Source organism: Nycticebus coucang, chromosome 5 (genome assembly GCF_027406575.1).
Source record: "Nycticebus coucang isolate mNycCou1 chromosome 5, mNycCou1.pri, whole genome shotgun sequence".
In the NCBI taxonomy this organism is placed as follows: Eukaryota; Metazoa; Chordata; class Mammalia; order Primates; family Lorisidae; genus Nycticebus; species Nycticebus coucang.
Window position 1 is genome coordinate 98,175,995 of NC_069784.1, and position 20,114 is coordinate 98,196,108.

The 20,114-nt window shown below is 36.3% G+C and overlaps 1 protein-coding gene across 1 annotated transcript in view; it reads right to left on the minus strand.

The window, feature by feature from the left end:
• Window positions 1–20,114, minus strand: part of TBC1D32 (TBC1 domain family member 32) — a 270,218-nt gene that overhangs the window by 62,603 nt on the left and 187,501 nt on the right. Inside the window, exon 26 of the mRNA XM_053592345.1 lies at window positions 17,295–17,420. Within this exon, the coding sequence (XP_053448320.1) occupies window positions 17,295–17,420 (126 nt within the window). The remainder of the gene's footprint in view (window positions 1–17,294; window positions 17,421–20,114) is intronic.

Sequence of the window (20,114 nt, forward strand, 5' to 3'; positions counted from 1 at the left end):
AACAATATGCATTCAGAATCACATTTTGAGTACCCATATGTATCATTTTGTTTTGCACTTCTGATACAGTATTCAATAAATACTGTGAGATATTCACTTTTTTTTATAAAATAGGTTTTTGTATTGGGTGATTTTGCCCAAGTATAGGCAAATATAGGTAAATATTCTAAGAACATTTAAAATAGGCTAGGCTAAACTACTATATGATGTTCAGTAGGTTAAAATTATTAAATATATTTTCAACTTAAGATGAATATATTGGGAAATAACTTCATTGTAAATTGAGGAGCATCTGTATAATACTGCATAGACAAAAAAAAAAAAAAAAGAAAAACAAAGAAAGAAAGAAAAATAGCATGGGCCAAGCACTGTGGCTCATGCCTGTCATCTCAGAAATTTTGGAGATTATAGCAGGAAGATCACTTGAGGTCAGGAGTTCATAACCAGCTGAGCAACATAGCAAGACCCCATCTCTACAAAAAACAAAACAAAAAATTTTTAAATAGTATTGACTCATTTGGGACAAAAACAAAAATAATAATAAAAGATAAAATTATACTAAATTTCAGTTCTTCATTTTGCTTGCTTATAATTTCTGATTTTCATAAAATGATCACATATTAGACAATAATAGTTCAGTTAACTGAATGATGAATACTTAAAGCAATGGCAGAGGATAAAAACAAAAAAGAACAAATTAAAGACATATTTAAGAATAAAATCTGTAAGGCCTTGACTGTGAGGGTAAGAGTCCTTGTGTGGTAAAAGGGAGAAGTCAAGGAGAACTAGGTTTTTCTTCTTGATGACAGGGTAGATGCCATTCATAATAATCAGAAAAAAGAATGCAGCAGGAAGATTATGTTCATGTTCTCCATGGCATCTCACATAGGAAAAGTCTAAAATTTGGGAGGCAAAATTAAAATTTAAACAAATGAGGGCCCAGCCAGTGCTGCTGGAGCACGGGCATGGAGCCACACACAACAGAGCCGAGCCATGCTGCACCACAGCCAGCACCACAACTGGGTCCTCACCCACCACAGGGATCCCACAGTGACATGGATTGGGACTCACTGAAACCCTAGTCCACAGGCATGGGAACTTAAAGAGCAAGAGGAAGTGAAAGGAAAATTAGGGCAAGGAAACAGATAAAAGAAATCACTCATGAGGAAGAATCAGCAGAAAACTCCTGGCAACATGAAGAACCAGTCCAGAGCAACCCTGCCAAGGGACCATGAGGTAGCAACTGCAGAGGATTCTGCCTATAAAGAAATGTTAGGAATGACAGGGAATTTAGAATACACATGATGAAAACAATGAAGAAAATGATGGAAACAATAAAGGAAACTGCTAATAAAGTGGAAAATAACCAAAAAGAAATCCAAAAACAGAATCAAATAGATGAACGATATGAAGAATATAGGAATGATATAGCAGAGATGAAGGAACTGGAGCAGTCCATTAGGGAACTTAAAGACACAATGGAAAGTATCAGCAACAGGTTAGACCATGCAAAAGAAAGAATTTCGGAGGTAGGGGACAAAGTTCTTGAGATAACTCAGATAGTTAAAGAGGCAGAAAAGAAGAGAGAGAAAGCAGAACGTTCACTGACAGAATTATAGGACTTTATGAAGTGCTCCAACGTACAAGTTAGAGGAATCCCAGAAGAGGAAAAAAAATGCCCCAGAGGAAAGGAAGCCATACTAGAGAATATTATAAAAGAAAATTTCCCAAATATCACCAAAGATTCAGACACACTCCTTTTAGAGGGATATCGGACCACAGGTCGCCTCAACTCTAACGGAGCTTTTCCAAGACACATTGTGATGAACCTGTCCCAAGTCAAGACAAAAGAAAAGATTCTGCAAGCTGCCAGGAGTAAGCACCACTTGACCTACAGGGGCAAATCCATCAGGGTGACTGCAGACTTCTCTAATGAAACTTTCCAAGGAAGAAGTCAATGGTCATCTACCTTTAATCTACTAAAAAAGGAACAATTTTTAGCCCAGAATCCTATATCCTGCTAAGCTAAGCTTTAAAATTGATGGAGAAATCAAATCATTTACGAATATACAAACATTGAGGAAATTTGCCACAACAAGACCAGCTCCACAAGAACTACTTTAACCTGTTCTACACACTGACCATCACAATGGATCAGCAGCAAAGTAAGAACTCGGAAATTAAAGGACAGAACCTAACTTCCACACTGATGCAAAATATAAAACTAAGCAGTGGAATTTCACAAAATAAAATGAATAGAATACTACCACACTTATTAATTATCTCAATAAATGTTGATGGCTTGAATTCCCAACTGAAGAGACACAGATTGACTGACTAAATTAAAAAACACAAGCCATCCATTTGCTATCTGCAGGAAACACACCTGGCTTCAAAAGACAAATTAAAACTCTGAGTCAAGGGTTGGAAGACAATTTTTCAGGCAAATGGAATTCAGAAGAAAAGAGGAGTTGCAATCTTATTGTCAGATACATGTGGATTTAAAGCAACTAAAGTCAAAAAAGACAAAGATAGTCACTTTATATTGGTCAAGGAAAAATACAACAAGAAAACGTTTCAATTCTAAATATTTATGCACCCAATTTAAATGCTCCCAGATTCTTGAACCAGACCTTACTCAGTCTGAGCAACATATATCTGATAATGCTATAAAACAGGGGACTTTAACACTCCTCTTACAGAGCTGGACAGATCGTCTAAACAGTAATTAAACAGAGATATAAGAGATTTAAATGAGACCCTAGAAAAACTGTGCTTGATAGACACATATAGAACACTGCATCCCAAAGATAAAGAATATACATTCTTCTCATCACCCCATGGAACACTCTCCAAAATTGATCATATCCTGGGACACAAAACAAATATCAACAGTATAAAAAGAATTGAAATTTTACCTCCTATCTTCTCAGACCATAAGGCATTAAAGGTGGAACTCTATAACAAAAACGTTCAACCCCACACAAAGGCATGGAAATAAAACAACCTTCAGTTGAACGAAAGATGGGTGCAGGAAGAAATAAAACAGGAAATCATTAACTTCCTTGAGCATAACAACAATGAAGACAGAAGCTACCAAAACCTGTGGGATACTGCAAAAGCAGTTTTGAGAGGAAAATTTATCACTTTAGATGCCGAAATTTGGAAAACAGAAAGAGAGTAGTGCATAAACAAACTCACAAGCCATATTATGGAATTGGAAAAAGAAGAACAATCTAAGCCTAAACCCAGCAGAAGAAAAGAAATATCCAAAATCAAATGAGAGATCAATTAAATTGAAAACAAAAGAATCATTCAGAAAATTAATGAAACAAGGAGTTGCTTTTTGAAAAAATAAATAAAATAGATAAACCACTGGACAGACTAACTAGAAATACAAATGTAAAATCTCTAGTAACCTCAATCAGAAATGATAAAGGGGAAATAACTGATCCCACAGAGATACAAGAGATCATCTCTGAAAACTCTATGAACCAGAAACTCTATGCCCAGATATTTGACAATGTGAAGGAAATGGATCAATATATGGAATCACACCCTCTCCCTAGACTTAGCCAGGAAGAAATAAAGCTCCTGAACAGACCAATTTCAAGCACCGAGATTAAAGAAACAATTAAAAAGCTTCCAACAAAAAAATGCCCTGGTCCAGATGGCTTCACACCAGAATTCTATCAAATGTTTAAGGAAGAGCTTATTCCTGTACTGCAGAAATTATTCCAAAAAATTGAGGAGGAAGGAATCTTCCCCAACACGTTCTACAAAGCAAACATCACCCCGATACCAAAACCAGGAAAAGACCCATCTAAAAAGGAGAATTTCAAACCAATTTCACTCATGAATATGGATGCAAAAATTCTCAACAAAATCCTAGCCAATACATTACAGTTTATCATCAAAATAATCATACATCATTATCAAGTAGGTTTCATCCCAGGGATGCAAGGCTGGTTTAACATATGCAAGTCCAAAAACATTATCCACCATATTAACAGAGGCAAAAATAAAGATCATATGATCATCTCAATAGATGCAGAAAAAGCATTCAATAAAATTCAGCATCCTTTTCTAATTAGAACACTGAAGAGTATAGGCATAGGTGGCACATTTCCGAAACTGATTGAAGCTATCTATGACAATCCCACAGCTAATTTTACTGAATGGAGTAAAACTGAAAGCTTTTCCTCTTAGAACTGGAACCAGACAAGGTTGTCCTCTGTCACCTTCACTATTCAACATAGTGCTGGAAGTTCTAGCCAACACAATTAAGCAAGACAAGGAAATAAAGGGAATCCAAATGGGAGCAGAGGAGGTCAAACTCTCCCACTTTGCTGATGACATGATCTTATACTTAGAGAATCCCAAAGACTCAACCACAAGACTCTTGGAAGTCATCAAAAAAATACAGTGATGTTTCAGGATATAAAATCGATGTCCACAAGTTAGTAGCCTTTGTATATGCCAATAACAGATGAGAAGCTAATTAAAGACACAACTCCCTTCACCATGGTTTCAAAGAAAATGAAATAGCTAGGAATACACCTAAAGAAGGAGGTGAAGGACCTCTATAAAGAAAATTATAAAATCCTTAGAAAGGTAATAGTAGAGGACTTTAGTAAATGGAAGAACATACCATGCTCATGGATGGGAAGAATCAACATTGTTAAAATGTCTATTCTTCCCAAAGCAATCTACTTATTAAATGCCATTCTTATTAAAATACCAACATCGTACTTTCAAGATTTGGAAAAAATGATTCTGCATTTTGTATGGAACCAGAAAAAACCCTGAATAGCTAAGGCAGTTCTTAGTAACAAAAATAAAGCTTAGGGCATCACCATACCAGATTTTAGGCTGTACTCCAAAGCCATAGTAGTCATGAAAGCATGGTACTGGAACAAAAACAGAGACATAGACACTTGGAATCAAATAGAAAACCAGGAAAGGAATCTATCTTACAACCACCTAATCTTTGATAAACCAAACAAGAACATACCTTGGGGGAAAAACTCCCTATTCAATAAATGGTGTTGGGAGAACTGGATATCCACATGTAAAAGACTGAAACTGGATCCACACCTTTCCCCACTCACAAAAATTGATTCAAGATGGATAAAGGACTTAAATTTAAGGCATGAAACAATAAAAATCCTCAAAGAAAGCATAGGAAAAACACTGGAAGACATTGGCCTGGGAAAGAATTCATGAAGAAGACTGCCATGGCAATTGCAACAACAACAAAAATAAACAAATGGGACTTCATTAAACTGAAAAGCTTCTGTACAGCTAAGGAGACAGCAACCAAAGCAAAGAGACAACCTACACAATGGGAGAGAATATTTGCATATTTTGAATCAGAAAAAAGCTTGATAACTAGGATCTATAGAGAATTCAAATTAAGACATATGAAAAAAGCCAACAATCCCATATATCAATGGGCCAGAGACATGAATAGAACCTTCTCTAAAGAAGACAGACGAATGGCTAACAAACATATTAAAAAATGTTCATCATCCCTATCTACTAGAGAAATGCAAATCTAAACCACCCTGAGATACCATCTAACCCCAGTGAGAATGGTCCACATCACAAATCTCAAAACTGCAGATGCTGGTGTGGATGTGGAGAGAAGGGAACACTTTTACACTGCTGGTGGGACTGAAAACTAGTACAACCTTTTTGGAAGGAAGTATGGAGAAACCTCAAAGCACTCAAGCTAGACCTCCCATTTGATCCTGCAATCCCATTACTGGGCATCTACCCAGAAGGAAAAAAATCCTTTTATCATAAGGACACTTGTACTAGATTGTTTATTTCAGCTCAATTTACAATCGCCAAAATGTGGAAACAGCCTAAATGTCCACCAACCCAGGAATGGATTAACAAGCTGTGGTATAGGTATACCATGGAATACTATTCAGCCATTAAAAAAAATGGAGACTTTATATCCTTTGTATTAACCTGGATGGAAGCGGAAGACATTATTCTTAGTAAAGCATCACGAGAATGGAGAAGCATGAATCCTATGTACTCAATTTTGATATGAGGACAATTAATGACAATTAAGGTCACAGTGGGGGTGGGGGAAGGGGAGAGCAGAGAGAGAAAGAAGGAGGGAGGGGTGGGAAAGGAAGAGTAGAGAGAGGGAAGGAGGGAGGGGTGTAGGGCCTGGTGTGTGCCACATCTTTTGGGGGCAACACAGGATTGCAGGAAGGACTTTACCTACGAAATGCAATCAGTGTAACCTGGCTTATTGTACCCTCAATGAATCCCTAACAATAAAAAAAAATCAAACAAATGGGAAAATGTCATTAAAATTTAAACAACGTAGCAAGTACAATTAAATTCTTTGTGCACAAAAAGTTGCTTAAATGTAGGCAAAATTAAATGAGAAATACAAAAACACATGCTTTTTCTTTTTTTAAGAGGACTCTTATTCTTTTTATCTTGAATAATTAGGTGGAGCAAACTACTATGCATTGCTGATGATCACATTTTTCCCCAACATCATTTTCCATTCAAAGAAACAGCCCCTTGGGAAAGTATGAGAATAATTATGCCTGAAGTCCTCAATGTTGTCACTCATTTTTTTGAGAGGTAAACAGAAAAAAATAGAAAAAGAGTTCAAAAGGACAAAGAGATAAACTTAAAGAAAAAGCTCTTAGAGTCTTAATCATTAAAATTTAGGTATTTGAAAGATAAACATGAGGCCTTCAAAAAGTTTGCAAAAAAATGGAATTAAAAGATAAAAATAAAAAATATAACTTTATTTCTCAACATAAGATCCATCAAGTTGGATCCATCCTTACAAGACATTTTTGTAGCAATAATTCCAGCTACTTAGTTCATACTTAAAGAACTGAGGTCTTTGGAATTTAACCATGTTAATGTAGTCTTTTCCACATTATTAACTGAAAAAAATATGGGTGCCCTTTATAGATTTTAAGATAAGGAAACAGAAGTTAGAAGGAGCCAAATCAGGAGTATAAGGTAAAAGCCTAGTGATTTCCCATCAAAACTCTCACAAAATTACCCTTGGTCAGTGAGAGTAAAGAGCAGCAGCATCATTGTATGGAGAGGGGCTCTCTGGGGAATCTCTCTGAAGTGTTTTTCTAACACATTAGCTAATTTCCTAAAAGCCACTCCCAGAATAAGCAGACATTATTCTTTGGCCCTCTGAAAAGTCATGAAGCAAAATGCCTTGCATGTCACAAAGAAATGTTGCCATGACTTTTGCTCTTGACTATTCCACTCCTTTGATTAGACCTTGGTCACCATTGCTTTGTCTTTCATTCTGGTAAAGCCATGTTGCCTCTCCCATTACAATTCTTCAAAGACATGCTTGAGGATCTTGATGACCTCACTTGTTAAAATTTCTGTTGAAAGCTGTGCTCTTGTCTGCAGCCAATCTAGGCATAATGATCTTGACATCTACTGAATGAAAAATTTGCTTAACTAACTTTTTCAGTCAAAATTGTGTAAGGTGAACCAACTGAGATGTGGATGGCGCTGGCTATTGCTTCTGCTATTAATCACAGATCTTCTTTAATTAGGACATGGACAAGATGATTTTTTTTTCCTTGAAAGTTGATGTAAATGGCCTGCTCTTGAAGGCTTCCTCTTTAACATTATTTCATCTCTTCTTAAAACAAGTTATCCTTCTGTAAACTGTTGATTTCTTTGGGGCATTGTCCCCATAAACCTTTGAAAAGTCCCTATGATTTCACCATTCTTACACTCAAGATTCACCATAAATTTGATGTTTGTTCTTGCCTCAATTTTAGCAGAATTAGTGTTGCTCTGTTAAGAGCTCCTTTTAAAATGGTATCTTATCCTTTTTAGTGGTTTAAACTACATCCTATTCATATATGTTATAGCTAATAAGTATAAGGTTATGCTGATATGAAAACTTTAAAAAATTTATTTATAATGTTTTCGTAATACACATTTTTCCATGAATCTTTTGAAGGTTCTATGTAGTTATACAAAATATACAGGGTGGCCATAAAGTCTGTGTGCAATTTTAAATTTCACTCTATTTTAAATTGCATGCAAACTTTATGGCTACCCTGTATTACAGTTATAAAGTATATTCAATATTGTCTGTTGGACATGGTGTACATGTTATATGGTGACTGACTCAAATTACATGAATCTTACACTAGAATCCTGGATAGGAACTAAATCAATTAGTAAAAAAATTAGGAAAATACTTCTAATACATTTAAACTATAAAATTAATTTTAGGTCACTAATAAAAGATTATTAGTAAGTAAATACTGATTAGAAAATAATATAAAAAATACAAAGGTTTATTTTTATAGGAAGTTGAGTATAGAAAGACAGATGTAAAATGTTAGTAAATATTAAGTCTGGAATTGATTATTGAATCTATTGTTTATAAACTGATTAACATTAAGAGGTTAGGTTAGGGTATTCAGGAAAATTCTAGGGGTCAATTGGATATAGAAAAGCCTTGTGACAACATAAGGAGAAAAGAAAGTAGAACCATCGCATGATTTATACTCTGAATGTAAGTACCTGCCAAGGGCCATTCAGACTATGGCTATTACTTCCAGTATGCTTTTGGATTGCTCTGTTTAAACATTTGCAATTAACTTGCTGCTTGCTTACACAGCTGTCAGGCACAAGACTACAAAACAGCCTTGAGGAAAAACAGATCAAGGGTCTGGAATAGGTAAACCTCAGACTGCTGATCAGAAGATACATCAGAGAATATACTGTTTGCTAATAACCATCAAGCAAATCATGATGACTTGCTCAAAGCTTGCTTTCTGCGGCCACCCCCCTTTATCCCTTCCTCTGGTAAGTTGCTCAGTTAGCAGAGGACAAGAGATAGTCTCTGAGACAACAGCCTGCCATTTCCTCAGACCACCTCTCCTTTATCAATACTCACCTCCTATATCTGGTTCTCAGATGGCACTGCATCTGGCAACATGATGATTAAAAAGTGAGGTAGCCCAAGAATATATTTGAAATTCAACCTAATGGAGCAAATCGTCCAACTGTTTTCTTTCCCAGTGTTGAATGAAAAAAAAAACAAAAAAACACAGGTTAGCCTTTCCCAATCTGATGATGGACCTCCTCAGACATAATGATTTTCCTGGTTAGCCCTCATGTCAGAAAATATCCAACACTATTTGTTTTGTTGTATTTGTTCACTAGCACTGCTGTTGGAGTCTGATTTATTTCCTCATGTAGTATGAACTCTATCCAACAGATGGTGCTGGTTATACTTTGTTTCTAGCTGGCAGTGTGCATTGATGTGAATAGGTGATTTAATGTTGTATCTGCGTGGTCGTGCTTGTGGGAAAACGTCAGGGAGGAGGCATGTAAGTGACAATAAAATTGCAACATAGATGTTTGAGGACACTGAGGTTGAAAAAGAGTTTAGTGATAAAAGTGAGCATGAAGACACTCTTCATGCAGCAATATTAGTTCCAGTGAATCTGAAGCTAGTGATGAAGAAAAAGGGACAATGATATACAACCTGTAACAAGTAGTTGGAAAGTTTATTGTGATGGCAATAGTATCTTATAAAGCTCCCATACTCTGTCACACAACAAAGGTTCCCCCTTCCTCAAAGTGCTCAGCCAAAATCTGAACTTGAATATTTCTAGCTCTTTTTCTCAAATGATTTTATTAGTGAAATTGTGACTGGGACAAATACGTATGCAGCAGGAAAAATAAAACAGAAGGTAATTCTACTAACAAAATACTAGATGTGGCACATTGGACGGATGTTTCAACAGAAAAAAATGAAGGCTTTCTTTGGTATAATATATAACATGGCTCTGAATTTGAAGGTGTAATTAGTTGACTAATTTAACAAAGATTGGTTAAATCAAACCCCATTATTCAAGGATATTTACTCTTGTCTCCTTTTTCCCCCAAATATTTTGGATCCTTTAGTTCCTCATGTCACAGCTCAAGGGAGTGTGAATACCCATGGGAGCAAGGTGAAGAATGTTAGTGCGCACATTGAAAATAATGCAAAGAATTTTATGTACTGGGAAGAAATGTGGCCATAGATAAGGACATAGTAGATTTCAGAGGAAGAATTCAATTCCATTGCTACAATCCGAAGAAACCTATAACAAAGTGGGGCTTTTTTGCCGTGCCTGTGAGTTTCAGAAAATGATTGTGTTTTCTCACATTCCCTATTATGGAAAGACAACAACGGAAAGTGTTATTAGTCCTGCTTTGCCATCTACATCTCAAACAGTAATTCATTTGGCACAGTTTTGCAAGCATATATGAGTGGTTCAGGCTATCACATCTACACTAATAGGTTCTACACAAGCTCTCAACTTGCTCAGGAATTGCATAAATGAAAGTACACATAACAGGAAAAGTTATGGCTTCTAGAAGTGAATTGACAACTAATCTGAAGAAAAAAACTTCAGGAATATGAATTATGTGCCTATCAATGTGATACAAAAACGATCTGCCTCTCATTCCAAGATAAGAGATTAGTTACAATGCTGAGTACATTCTTTGGTCCTCAAACACAGTTGATCACAAGTTATGGAAAGAAACAACCTGTTAAATTTGAAAAACCAACAGTTATTTTAGAACACAAGTTTAAGGAAAGGGTGGACAGAGCTGATGAGTACTGCAGGCAGAATGGGAACCAAAAACCCCATTCTGGGCAAGGGAAAGCACCCCCAGAAAAAGGGGAAAATAAGAAAGTAAGCTGAGTGAGACAGAACAAAGGAAAGTCAGCCAGTTTACCTTTAAACCAGTCACTGCTAAATTTCTTATCCAAGCAAGTTTCCTGCTTGTCCTAGAAGTCTGGCTAGTGGAGATATAGCTTACTAACACCCTTGCTGGGTCTGTAAGCACTCTGCCAACAGAGGAAGATGTGTGCAAGGCCTAGCAAGAAACATTAACTAGGCCGGTTCCTGCCTAGTTGATGCTCACAACAAATACCCATGTGGAAATTTGTATTTGACTGGGGCAAAGATCAAAGGAACAGCTCCAGCCCTGAAATATGGGTAGAAAGGCTTATCTCGCTATGGTAGAAGAAGACCCTCTGTGGTGGTGATGAGAGGAAGATTCCTCTTTCCCACTGATTCTTCAGAGGCGATTGACACCAGAGGCATTTTACTCTGCAGTAAACTAGAGGAGAGTAACACCTCCCTAGGAATCTGTGTGTACGACCACAGATAAGAGTCTGTCCCCACACAAGGCTCAGGTTCTGGATTTCTCAAGAGTGTTCAGACCCTTAAAGTTTAATAATAGACACAGTAAGAGCTGATATGCTTCTTCAGAGAAACTGCTGATGTCTTTATTCCCTTCCTCAGAGCTTACCCTCTGGGCTAATGAGCAAATAGCCTTCAATAAAAGCAGAGAACTGACACTCGGGGCTACTGTCAGAACCCCACAAATGGGCAGGGGTCCCCTATGCTCTCATCTTTGAAAATTCTATTTTGTGTGTCTTGTCTCTTTTTCTCTGATCATTTCTAACTTTATAGTTCTTCAGTCAGTTGCCTCCAGATCCACAGGTCTTAACAGACCTTGCTCCTTCGGGCAGAACCCTGGCAAGTACTGTGGATATTAAGAATTCATAAGAAGATCCTACAAATAGTGGAAAAAATTATTTTTCTGGCTGGTGGAAGTGCAGGTACATTCTTTAATCATTAGATAAGAAGAGTGGAGAAAAAGTCTAGACACACCTTTTTTACAGGAGAAATCTCATCACTCAGCTTATGAGCAATGTGAGGAACAGAAATTCAAGAAAGAGGGAAGACCACCATCTTCAGACACTGAGGAAAGGTTAAATAGGAAGATACATTTTATAATACAAATTTTAAAAAAGTTAACACAGGATTGCATGGTTTGCAGCAAAAGAAATGAGAAAGGTGAAAGGAGAGAAACTGTTTTCTACTGTGAGACATGCAAGAGGAAGTCTGGACTTCATCCTGGAGATTGCTTCAAGAAGTATCACATTTAAAAAGTTATAAACAAACATTTAATTATTTTATGTAAACCAAAATAGATAATAAAATCATCAGGTGAGTTCACATTTATGTTTTTTTTTTTTTTTAGAACTGTAGCATAACTATAAATAATCTATTAATCTCTTTCTTGCCCCAAGTAAATAAGAGCTGTGTGTATCAGGCAAGTGAATGACTGATCTATACCAATAGATACATTTTCAGCCATAATATCCTTGACTAAGGTTTCGGTGCTATTGGAACTCTCTCTTCCCTTTGGCGATACCTATAATTTGTATGTTTGCATGCTTCATGCTGTACCATAATGCTCTAAGAGATTGCTCTGCTTTTACTCTCTTCTTTTCTGCATCTTTAAATGATAGGGGTAGCTCGAGAGCCCTGTCATTGAGCTCTGATTTTCTTTCTTCTCCATGGTTTAATCTGTTACTGAAATTTTCTATTATATTTTGAAAGTCTTTGAAAGTCTCCTTCAATTTGTTTAGCTCCTTTCTATCATTTCTAATTGTGTTTAGATCCTTGGAGACTTTGCCCTATCTTTCATTAAATTCTTGGGTCAATTTTTGGATTTCCTTATGCTGGTTTCCCACTTTTCCTTCAATTCCTTTCATTGTTTTTGACATCCATAATCTGAATTCCCTTTCTGTTATTTCCGTAGTTAATTTGTAGTTGTAATCTTATGAGGTAGCTACATTGTCATCCCTTGTGGGAGATGATCTGGTTTGATAGTTCATGAGGCAGTGATTTTTTGTTGGACCTTTCTCATGTGTAGTTTCTTTTTCTTTGATTCTGGGTATGTTCTTTTTATGGAGGGTTAAAAAAAATTCTAAGATCCAAGGGGTGCTGCAGTATTACTAAAAACACAGCTGCTTTTGGACATGAAGTTCTGAGGCTGGAAATTGAATTTCATAACATCTTGTGGCAGGTTGTCAAGGAGATTGGAACTGGTTTTCCTATTCTGGAAGCAAGCACTGTGTGGGTAGGGTGGGTGCCCCAGTGAACAATGCCCCAGGCCAGAGGATGTGCCTGACCATCAAGGAGCCTGCAGCCTACCTCTGGAAACTATGTATCCTCTATCACTGAGGTGGGGGACATGCCCCCATGATCCAGATTGTGAAGCAATTGAAAATTATCCATGGTGGGGGCAGGATATCCCTAATCTGTTTGGCAGGGCTGCGGGCTCTGCCCAGTGATGGCTACACTGGCCTGGAAAGTGGAGGTGCAGTTGGTTACATAGCCAACCCCCCAAATGCCACACCATTCTGGATCCTCATGGTCTTCAGCAAATTTAGGATCTTGGGGCTGCAGAACCCTACTCCCCTAATATTTGACAGGCAGCCTGCCATCTGCTTCCCAGAACTATGAACTTGCCTGTATTCCAGAAGGGAATAGTTTTTCTGCTACTAATGTCCCATGCTGTCACTCTGCCTTCTCAGCACTTATGCTGAGCAGGATGATCCAGAATGTGGCAGCTGTTCTTTCTTCTCCCCAATCTTCACAAAAGAGCAGCTCAGTTGATTTTAGTTCCTGGTTTCTTGGGTTGATGCTGCTGCTCTCACTGGACTCAGGACCAATTACTACTACAGCTGCTCTCTCCTCATAAATCTACCTCAGGCAGACTTCCTGTTGCCAAGATTCATCTCCCCCCCAACATGCCCCAGGCAAGTAGCCCCTTCTTATTTATACCAATTGTGCAGGAGGCCATTCCTTTAAAAAAAAGGCCATGATCTCCATTAGACAGAGAGATAGAGTTGAGGCAGCTTCTCCTGTTCTCCCAACAAGATGTTTATCCTATTTAAAATTCCTTTCCTCCTTGGCAATTCTCATCTCAATAATTGGATCTATATGTGATGAGCAATTGGACATAGGCCAAACTGTCTTGTGGTTTTGACAATGAAACTAACTACATGATAAATGATGATAACTGAAAAATCTTGTTCTCTTAGCTATCAATTGCTCATATGTAAAACCCAAGTTGACCCAAGTTACAGAGCCAGATTGCACATGAGTTAACATGTGCATGTATGCACACATATGTTGGGGGCAGGTAGTTGTCTGTGTTCTCAGTTCTTGGAATGCTCTTGGCCAAAGAGTGACCAGACCCACCAAAAACAAGGCAAGTGTGAAACAAAGTTAACTGAGGAAGAGAAAGTTTTATAGAGCAGGATACATTCACCACAGATTACCAATGGTCCCCTTGTCTTGATAAAAAGGCTCTGGTAATGGTCTGGGGTCCTGTTTTATACTGCCAGGATATGGTTCCCCTGGGGTTAAGACACCACCATGGAACCACCTTAATAGACAGTTAATGACATGATAATTAACCTTAGATTACTCTAGTTTACTTTCCAAATCCTACTGTGCCTGGGCTGCAAGGCCTGGAGGCTGGGGGATTCCCTACATTATTTTGCAGATCAGCAGGGGTTCTTCCTTCCCCAGGGTATGTCAGTTGCTCAGGGCAGGTGTTAGGTGGGGCAGCACTAAGATGGCACCCTTATCCCTCTTTCCAGTTGGGGCAGTTTGCTTGAGGAGCACCAAGGCAAGATATCCACTTAGTCCCTTAGTTGGGTCTTGGAGATCCTTGCTGTCTTCTGAACATACATAGCAAGCATGCCTATCTCTCAAAAGCATTTACATTTGTTTAGTATTTTTGCATTGAGCTTATCTTCAAAATTAGTTCAACTCAGTTTACAGATAACAAACAAGATATTGGATATTAAATTTACACCATATTCTAGCTAAACCAGTGTTCAGCTTGTGTTTATTTAATGAATGTTTATCTCCCATGTGTAAAACATTAGGCACAAAAAGGAAGTACAAAGAAATAGTGTAGCAAAGCAATACAGAACATACAGGTTGTCTAGGTTCACATATTGGCTCAACTGCTGGGACCTGGGAAAATTACCTAAAATATCTGAGCCTCAGTTTCCTCATCCATAAAACAAGGACTATCTTATAAGGTTGCTGTGAAGAGCAATTAACTGAGTTTTCTGTTAGCAAATAGATCATGCCTTGCAAAGTTAGACAGATCTGTTTTTGAAATTAGTGCCGAAGGGAAAAAAATTCTCCTTTACTTTAGGAAGGTTCACTGAAAAAGCAACTCACAATAAAGCAGATTAATAAGAGAAAAGTTGTCCATATTCATTTTAACATATATACACAGGAACCCTCAAAAGTGTTCAAGTTCCTAACAATTCAGAAGCTTATATGCCTTTCTGGTGACATGGGTTATGGGAGGAGGAAAAGAAGGAATCCTGTTCAAGAGGAATAAAGGATTACTAGGGAGGATGGATAGGGAAAAGAGATTAATTGGTAAATATTTCCCTTTGTAATTTAAATGATTCAGAGAGACAGAACCTTATCTAAGACAGTCTGTTCAGGTCACATTCCTGGTTCTTCTATGTGAGTCTGGATATCAGGCAGATAAAGAAACTTCAGTGATACTGGGAGAGTCAAAGATGGGGGGTGGGGAAAGTCAGAGAGACCTTGAGGTTTCTTTAGTGAGTCTAGCATTTCAAAATGTCATATTTGGGGGTAAAATATTTCTAATTTCCTTTAGCAAATTGCAGTCTAATAGTGGAGACAGCATCAAGGTAACAAAGCACTTGTGGGAAGTGCCTCCAAATACCAAGATTTCAAACAGAATGCAATTTTAATGGTTTCAAAGGCATGAATAATGGTTAAACAGGTGATATTCTCTTTTGTCTTATCACTATCCCTGTTGGACAGAGATAAACTCAGAAACACACATTTACTTATTGTGTTTAAACTAAACATCATTCCAAGTTGTTGCTTTCTTAATTTATTCTGTTCCTTTTGGTATGTGCAAAACCCACTGATACATTCTATTTTAAATATTTTCTTTCCTTTTTTCTTTTTTTTTTTTTTTGAGACAGAGTCTCAAGTTGTGGCCCTGGGTAGAGTGCCGTAGTATCACAGCTCACAGCAACCTTGAACTCTTGGGCTACGCAATCCTCTTGCCTCAGCCTCCCAAGTAGCTGGGAGTATAAGCACCCACCACAACACCTGGATATTTTTTTCATTATAGTTGACATTGTTCTTTGGCGGGCACGGGCTGGGTTTGAACCTGCCAGCTCCAGTGTATATGGCTGGTGCCCTAGCTGCTTGAGCTACAGGTGCCGAGCCTTAAATATTTTCTATTGTGTAAAAAAAGGTAAATGTTTAAAATAGACATTTTATAAATATTTGGGGGGATAAAACATAGTTTAACTGTTCACTTTATACTCAAACATTGAAAAGTAATGTTTGATTTCTTGCATATATGTGTGTGCGCGCGTGCGCGCATGTGCGTGTGCGTATATTCAGGTAAAATCTGCAGGTTCTCCCACAGTAGCTGATTCACTGGACGAAGGATATCATCTAAAGCTGAGACACTAGCCCTGAGAAAGGAGATCAGATATACCACATCATGCACCCCCTTTTTAGAAATGTCTTTTATGACTCATAACAGGCCTAAGGCTATGCAAGACATACCTGTAATTCCTCAATTTATACAGGGTGTCCATAAAGTTCATGTGCCATTAAAATCGTTGGCAAACAAACCACTTGAGTCTGAGCATATTCCTATAGTATGTCTCTGATTAACAGACCCTCATTTTAACTCAAGCATTCCTTTTTACTGACTTCTAGTCTATAAGATGAAGCCTAACTCTTTCAGCCAACTGTCAACTAAAGAGTCTTTTTTTTTTTTTTTGCAGTTTTGGCCAGGGCTGGGCTTGAACCCGCTACCCCCAGTACATGGGACAGGTGCCCTACTTCTTGAGGCACAGGCAGTGCTCTCAACTAAAGAATCTTTTCTCCTACTCCTAGCCTATAAGCCCATGCTTGGAGGTATTCCACCTTGTCAGGCTAAATAAATGCATGCTTTTCACATACTGATCTACGGCTTTACCTGTAATTCTCATCTCCCTGAAATGCATGATTAAACCTAACTGTAACCCCATGAGAACGAATCCACTTGCTAAAAGCTTCTTGGGTGTGGCTCTGGGTCATGATCCTCAAATTTGGTTCAGAATAAACCTTTTTAAATTATTTTACAGAGTAAGGCTTCTAGTCTGTTGACAGTATACATACATACATACATACGTATGTATATATTATATATATCATTACTCTTGGAAAATAAAATTTCTCCAACAATTAACTACACAAACTTTCCCCTATACCCCATTTTTAATTCTATGACACATAAAACAAACATGAAAACCATAAAACTTTTATTGAAATAATTTTTCTGCCAAAGGGAAAAAAAATCCACAATGAAAATAATGCACTCACCACCTCCCCTGATTATATCAGGTTTCGTCTTCATCATTTTGCAAAATTGTCTTCGGCAGTTTTCTATCCACTCAGTTTGCTTATCAGACATTTTGAAGCATAATAAAAGCTTGCCAAGATCATTATCTAGTAAGAAAGATAACATGTTATATTATTGATACAGACATGTTACATATTACAGAAAAGTCGTATTAATATTAAGTATGTGAACATTTGTCAATTCCAGAAAAAGTATGGAATATATTATGGCGTTCAAAGGAAAACATATTTTTATGTAACTACATCTGATACTATAAATTGTTATTTAATAAATTTATTAAGAGCTCAAAAAATGGATTATCAATTTTTGAAAAGCTTATAATACGGATTGTTGGTTTGTAAACATAATTCTGAAAGTATTTTTCTTATACAAACATGGCTCATTACCAAGTATCTGGTGTAACAGATAATGTGAACATTAGGATTTCAATAAATTAGACTGACATGAAGGCTATACTTCTTCATGTACATTCACGTGCGATTTCATTCATTTAAAGCATAGTGTATAAAACCTTTAGTAAATCATTTAGATTTCTTAAAAAACTTATTATGATGAAGGGGTTAAAACATTGTATTTTGACATAGTGACTATTTAAGTTAATATTGAAAAACAGCAGGTGCAAGAAAATCACTTTGACCTTCATGCTATTTCTTATGAATGGACAATAAAATTCCCACATGAAAACATTCTCCTTATTCCAGACGAAAGACAAAAAAATCCTTATCTTCAAGGATGAGAAGTTGAGACTAGAGTCTGTATAGATCTTATTATAATAGCTCTTACCTTTTAAGCCTTCCTACATAATTTAGTCACATTTTCACAGCTTACTGTTTCTTATTCAATTCACTACTATATAAATAACTGCTTTTTTAAGTCTTCAATTCCCTATGAGGACTTTCATACAAAATAAAACATGCAGGACCTGTCAGGACCCTAAGAAGACAGAAGTGGAGTATTTATGCTCCTACACTGAAATAATGAATGGGACTAAATAGATACTCTATGCCCAAAATAAAACTTTTATTCTAAGTAATCTTATAAATACATAGCAACTTCCATTTAATTATATAATTTTACATCAAGTACTCTCATGAGATTTTTTTATTTAAAAAAAAATCAGTGAATAATACATTAAATAAGGAGTTAGTATTAAGAAAGGATATATGCATATGTATTCATACAGACATAAATGTATGCAAAAATTCAAAGAAGAAAAGATACACATTATCTTATATTCTAAAAGAATATGGGGGAGAATCAGTTATCATATGAACTCATACCTTTTTCTTTACCACTTCTCTTGAAAGAGATTTTAGAGAACAAAGGGGATAAGAACGTTTCAAAATTTTTAAGTTCAAAGGTTTGATTGCTTCTGCCCTAAAATGTGGTCTGAGAACATTGACAACATTAAAAAATCATTCTGCTCAATTCTACTTTAGGCTAGCAAATATACCAGTGGTCAATATACTATCAGGATAATTTCTTATCCTTTCTTTAATGAATAAAATTATAATAAAATAATCTAGTGCTTATTCTTATAAGTTTTACAAATCAAATAGTCTTTCTAGCATACTGAAACTATTTTATCTTTTCCATTCAATTTTTAAAAAGTTATTTTTAGGAAGTACATATGGAGTTCTTCCCATGTGGTTATTATAATAGTCAAGATAATGTTGCTGCCCTCATGAAATTTATGTGTCATATGAAGCATATGTACGTATACTACATGTATATGCACATATACACACAGATTATAATGATATTGTAATCAATATATATCATTCCTATGATCTGAAGTTCAGTTTTACTAGCCCTAAAAAAGCTGCTTTGCCATATGGTCCTCATGGTTATCATATATAAAGTTATGTTATACATATAGTCATAATTTATGTAAATATTTCCCTCTTTGACATTTAGGTCACAAAAGTCTTCTTATATCAAAGTCACATGTCTATTTTTTCATACAAAACATGAATATATAGATGCATACACAAACAGATGTACCCCTACAAAAACAAATAAATCAAAATGCTGTTCTATTAAAAGAATCTGTAAATCTGTAATTCTAATCTTCATATTCTCTTTGACTATCAAGACTACAATGACAGAGAAGTATTTCATTATTACTAAATCAGAAGCAGTAACTAGAGAAAAATTATAAGCACTAAATAAAAGGAGAAATAATCCTTTTTAATAAAAGCACTTAAGACTTTAAACAAGAGATAGCAATAAAGCTGATAATTTTATTGAAAATTATGTTATTGTTAACAAAGTTTTAATGTCAAATATATCTTGATATAAATTAGCTAAAGACTTATTTCAACATCATTGAATTGGGATTTTTATTGCTTCTATTTAGAATATTTAAATTCTTATTCCTAAGAATAAAATACCTAGAGCCTAATAAGAATCAGTAGTGGCACATGACTGCAAAGATAAACACAGTTTTTTTTTAACTTTGTTTCCTCGTCTATTTTGTTTCTCTTCTATTCATGTGAAAGCCTGTCTTTTACCTCCTTCAAAAATAATGTTCATGTAGCTGTTTCACGGCTATCAGTTATTTGTAAATCTATTATCTTTTTTCCCTTCCTCTTCCTCTGTCTCTCTCATTTCACATTTGCTATTCTATTTTGTTTTCTCATCATCTCATTCTAAGGAAAAGAACACAAGGAATTGTAACTATAAACAGCACTGAACAGCAGATGTGGTATGCTCCTGAATTTGTCAGTTGTCAGAGGGGCTAATGGACCCAGTTTAGATACCTGGAAATTAGATATGAG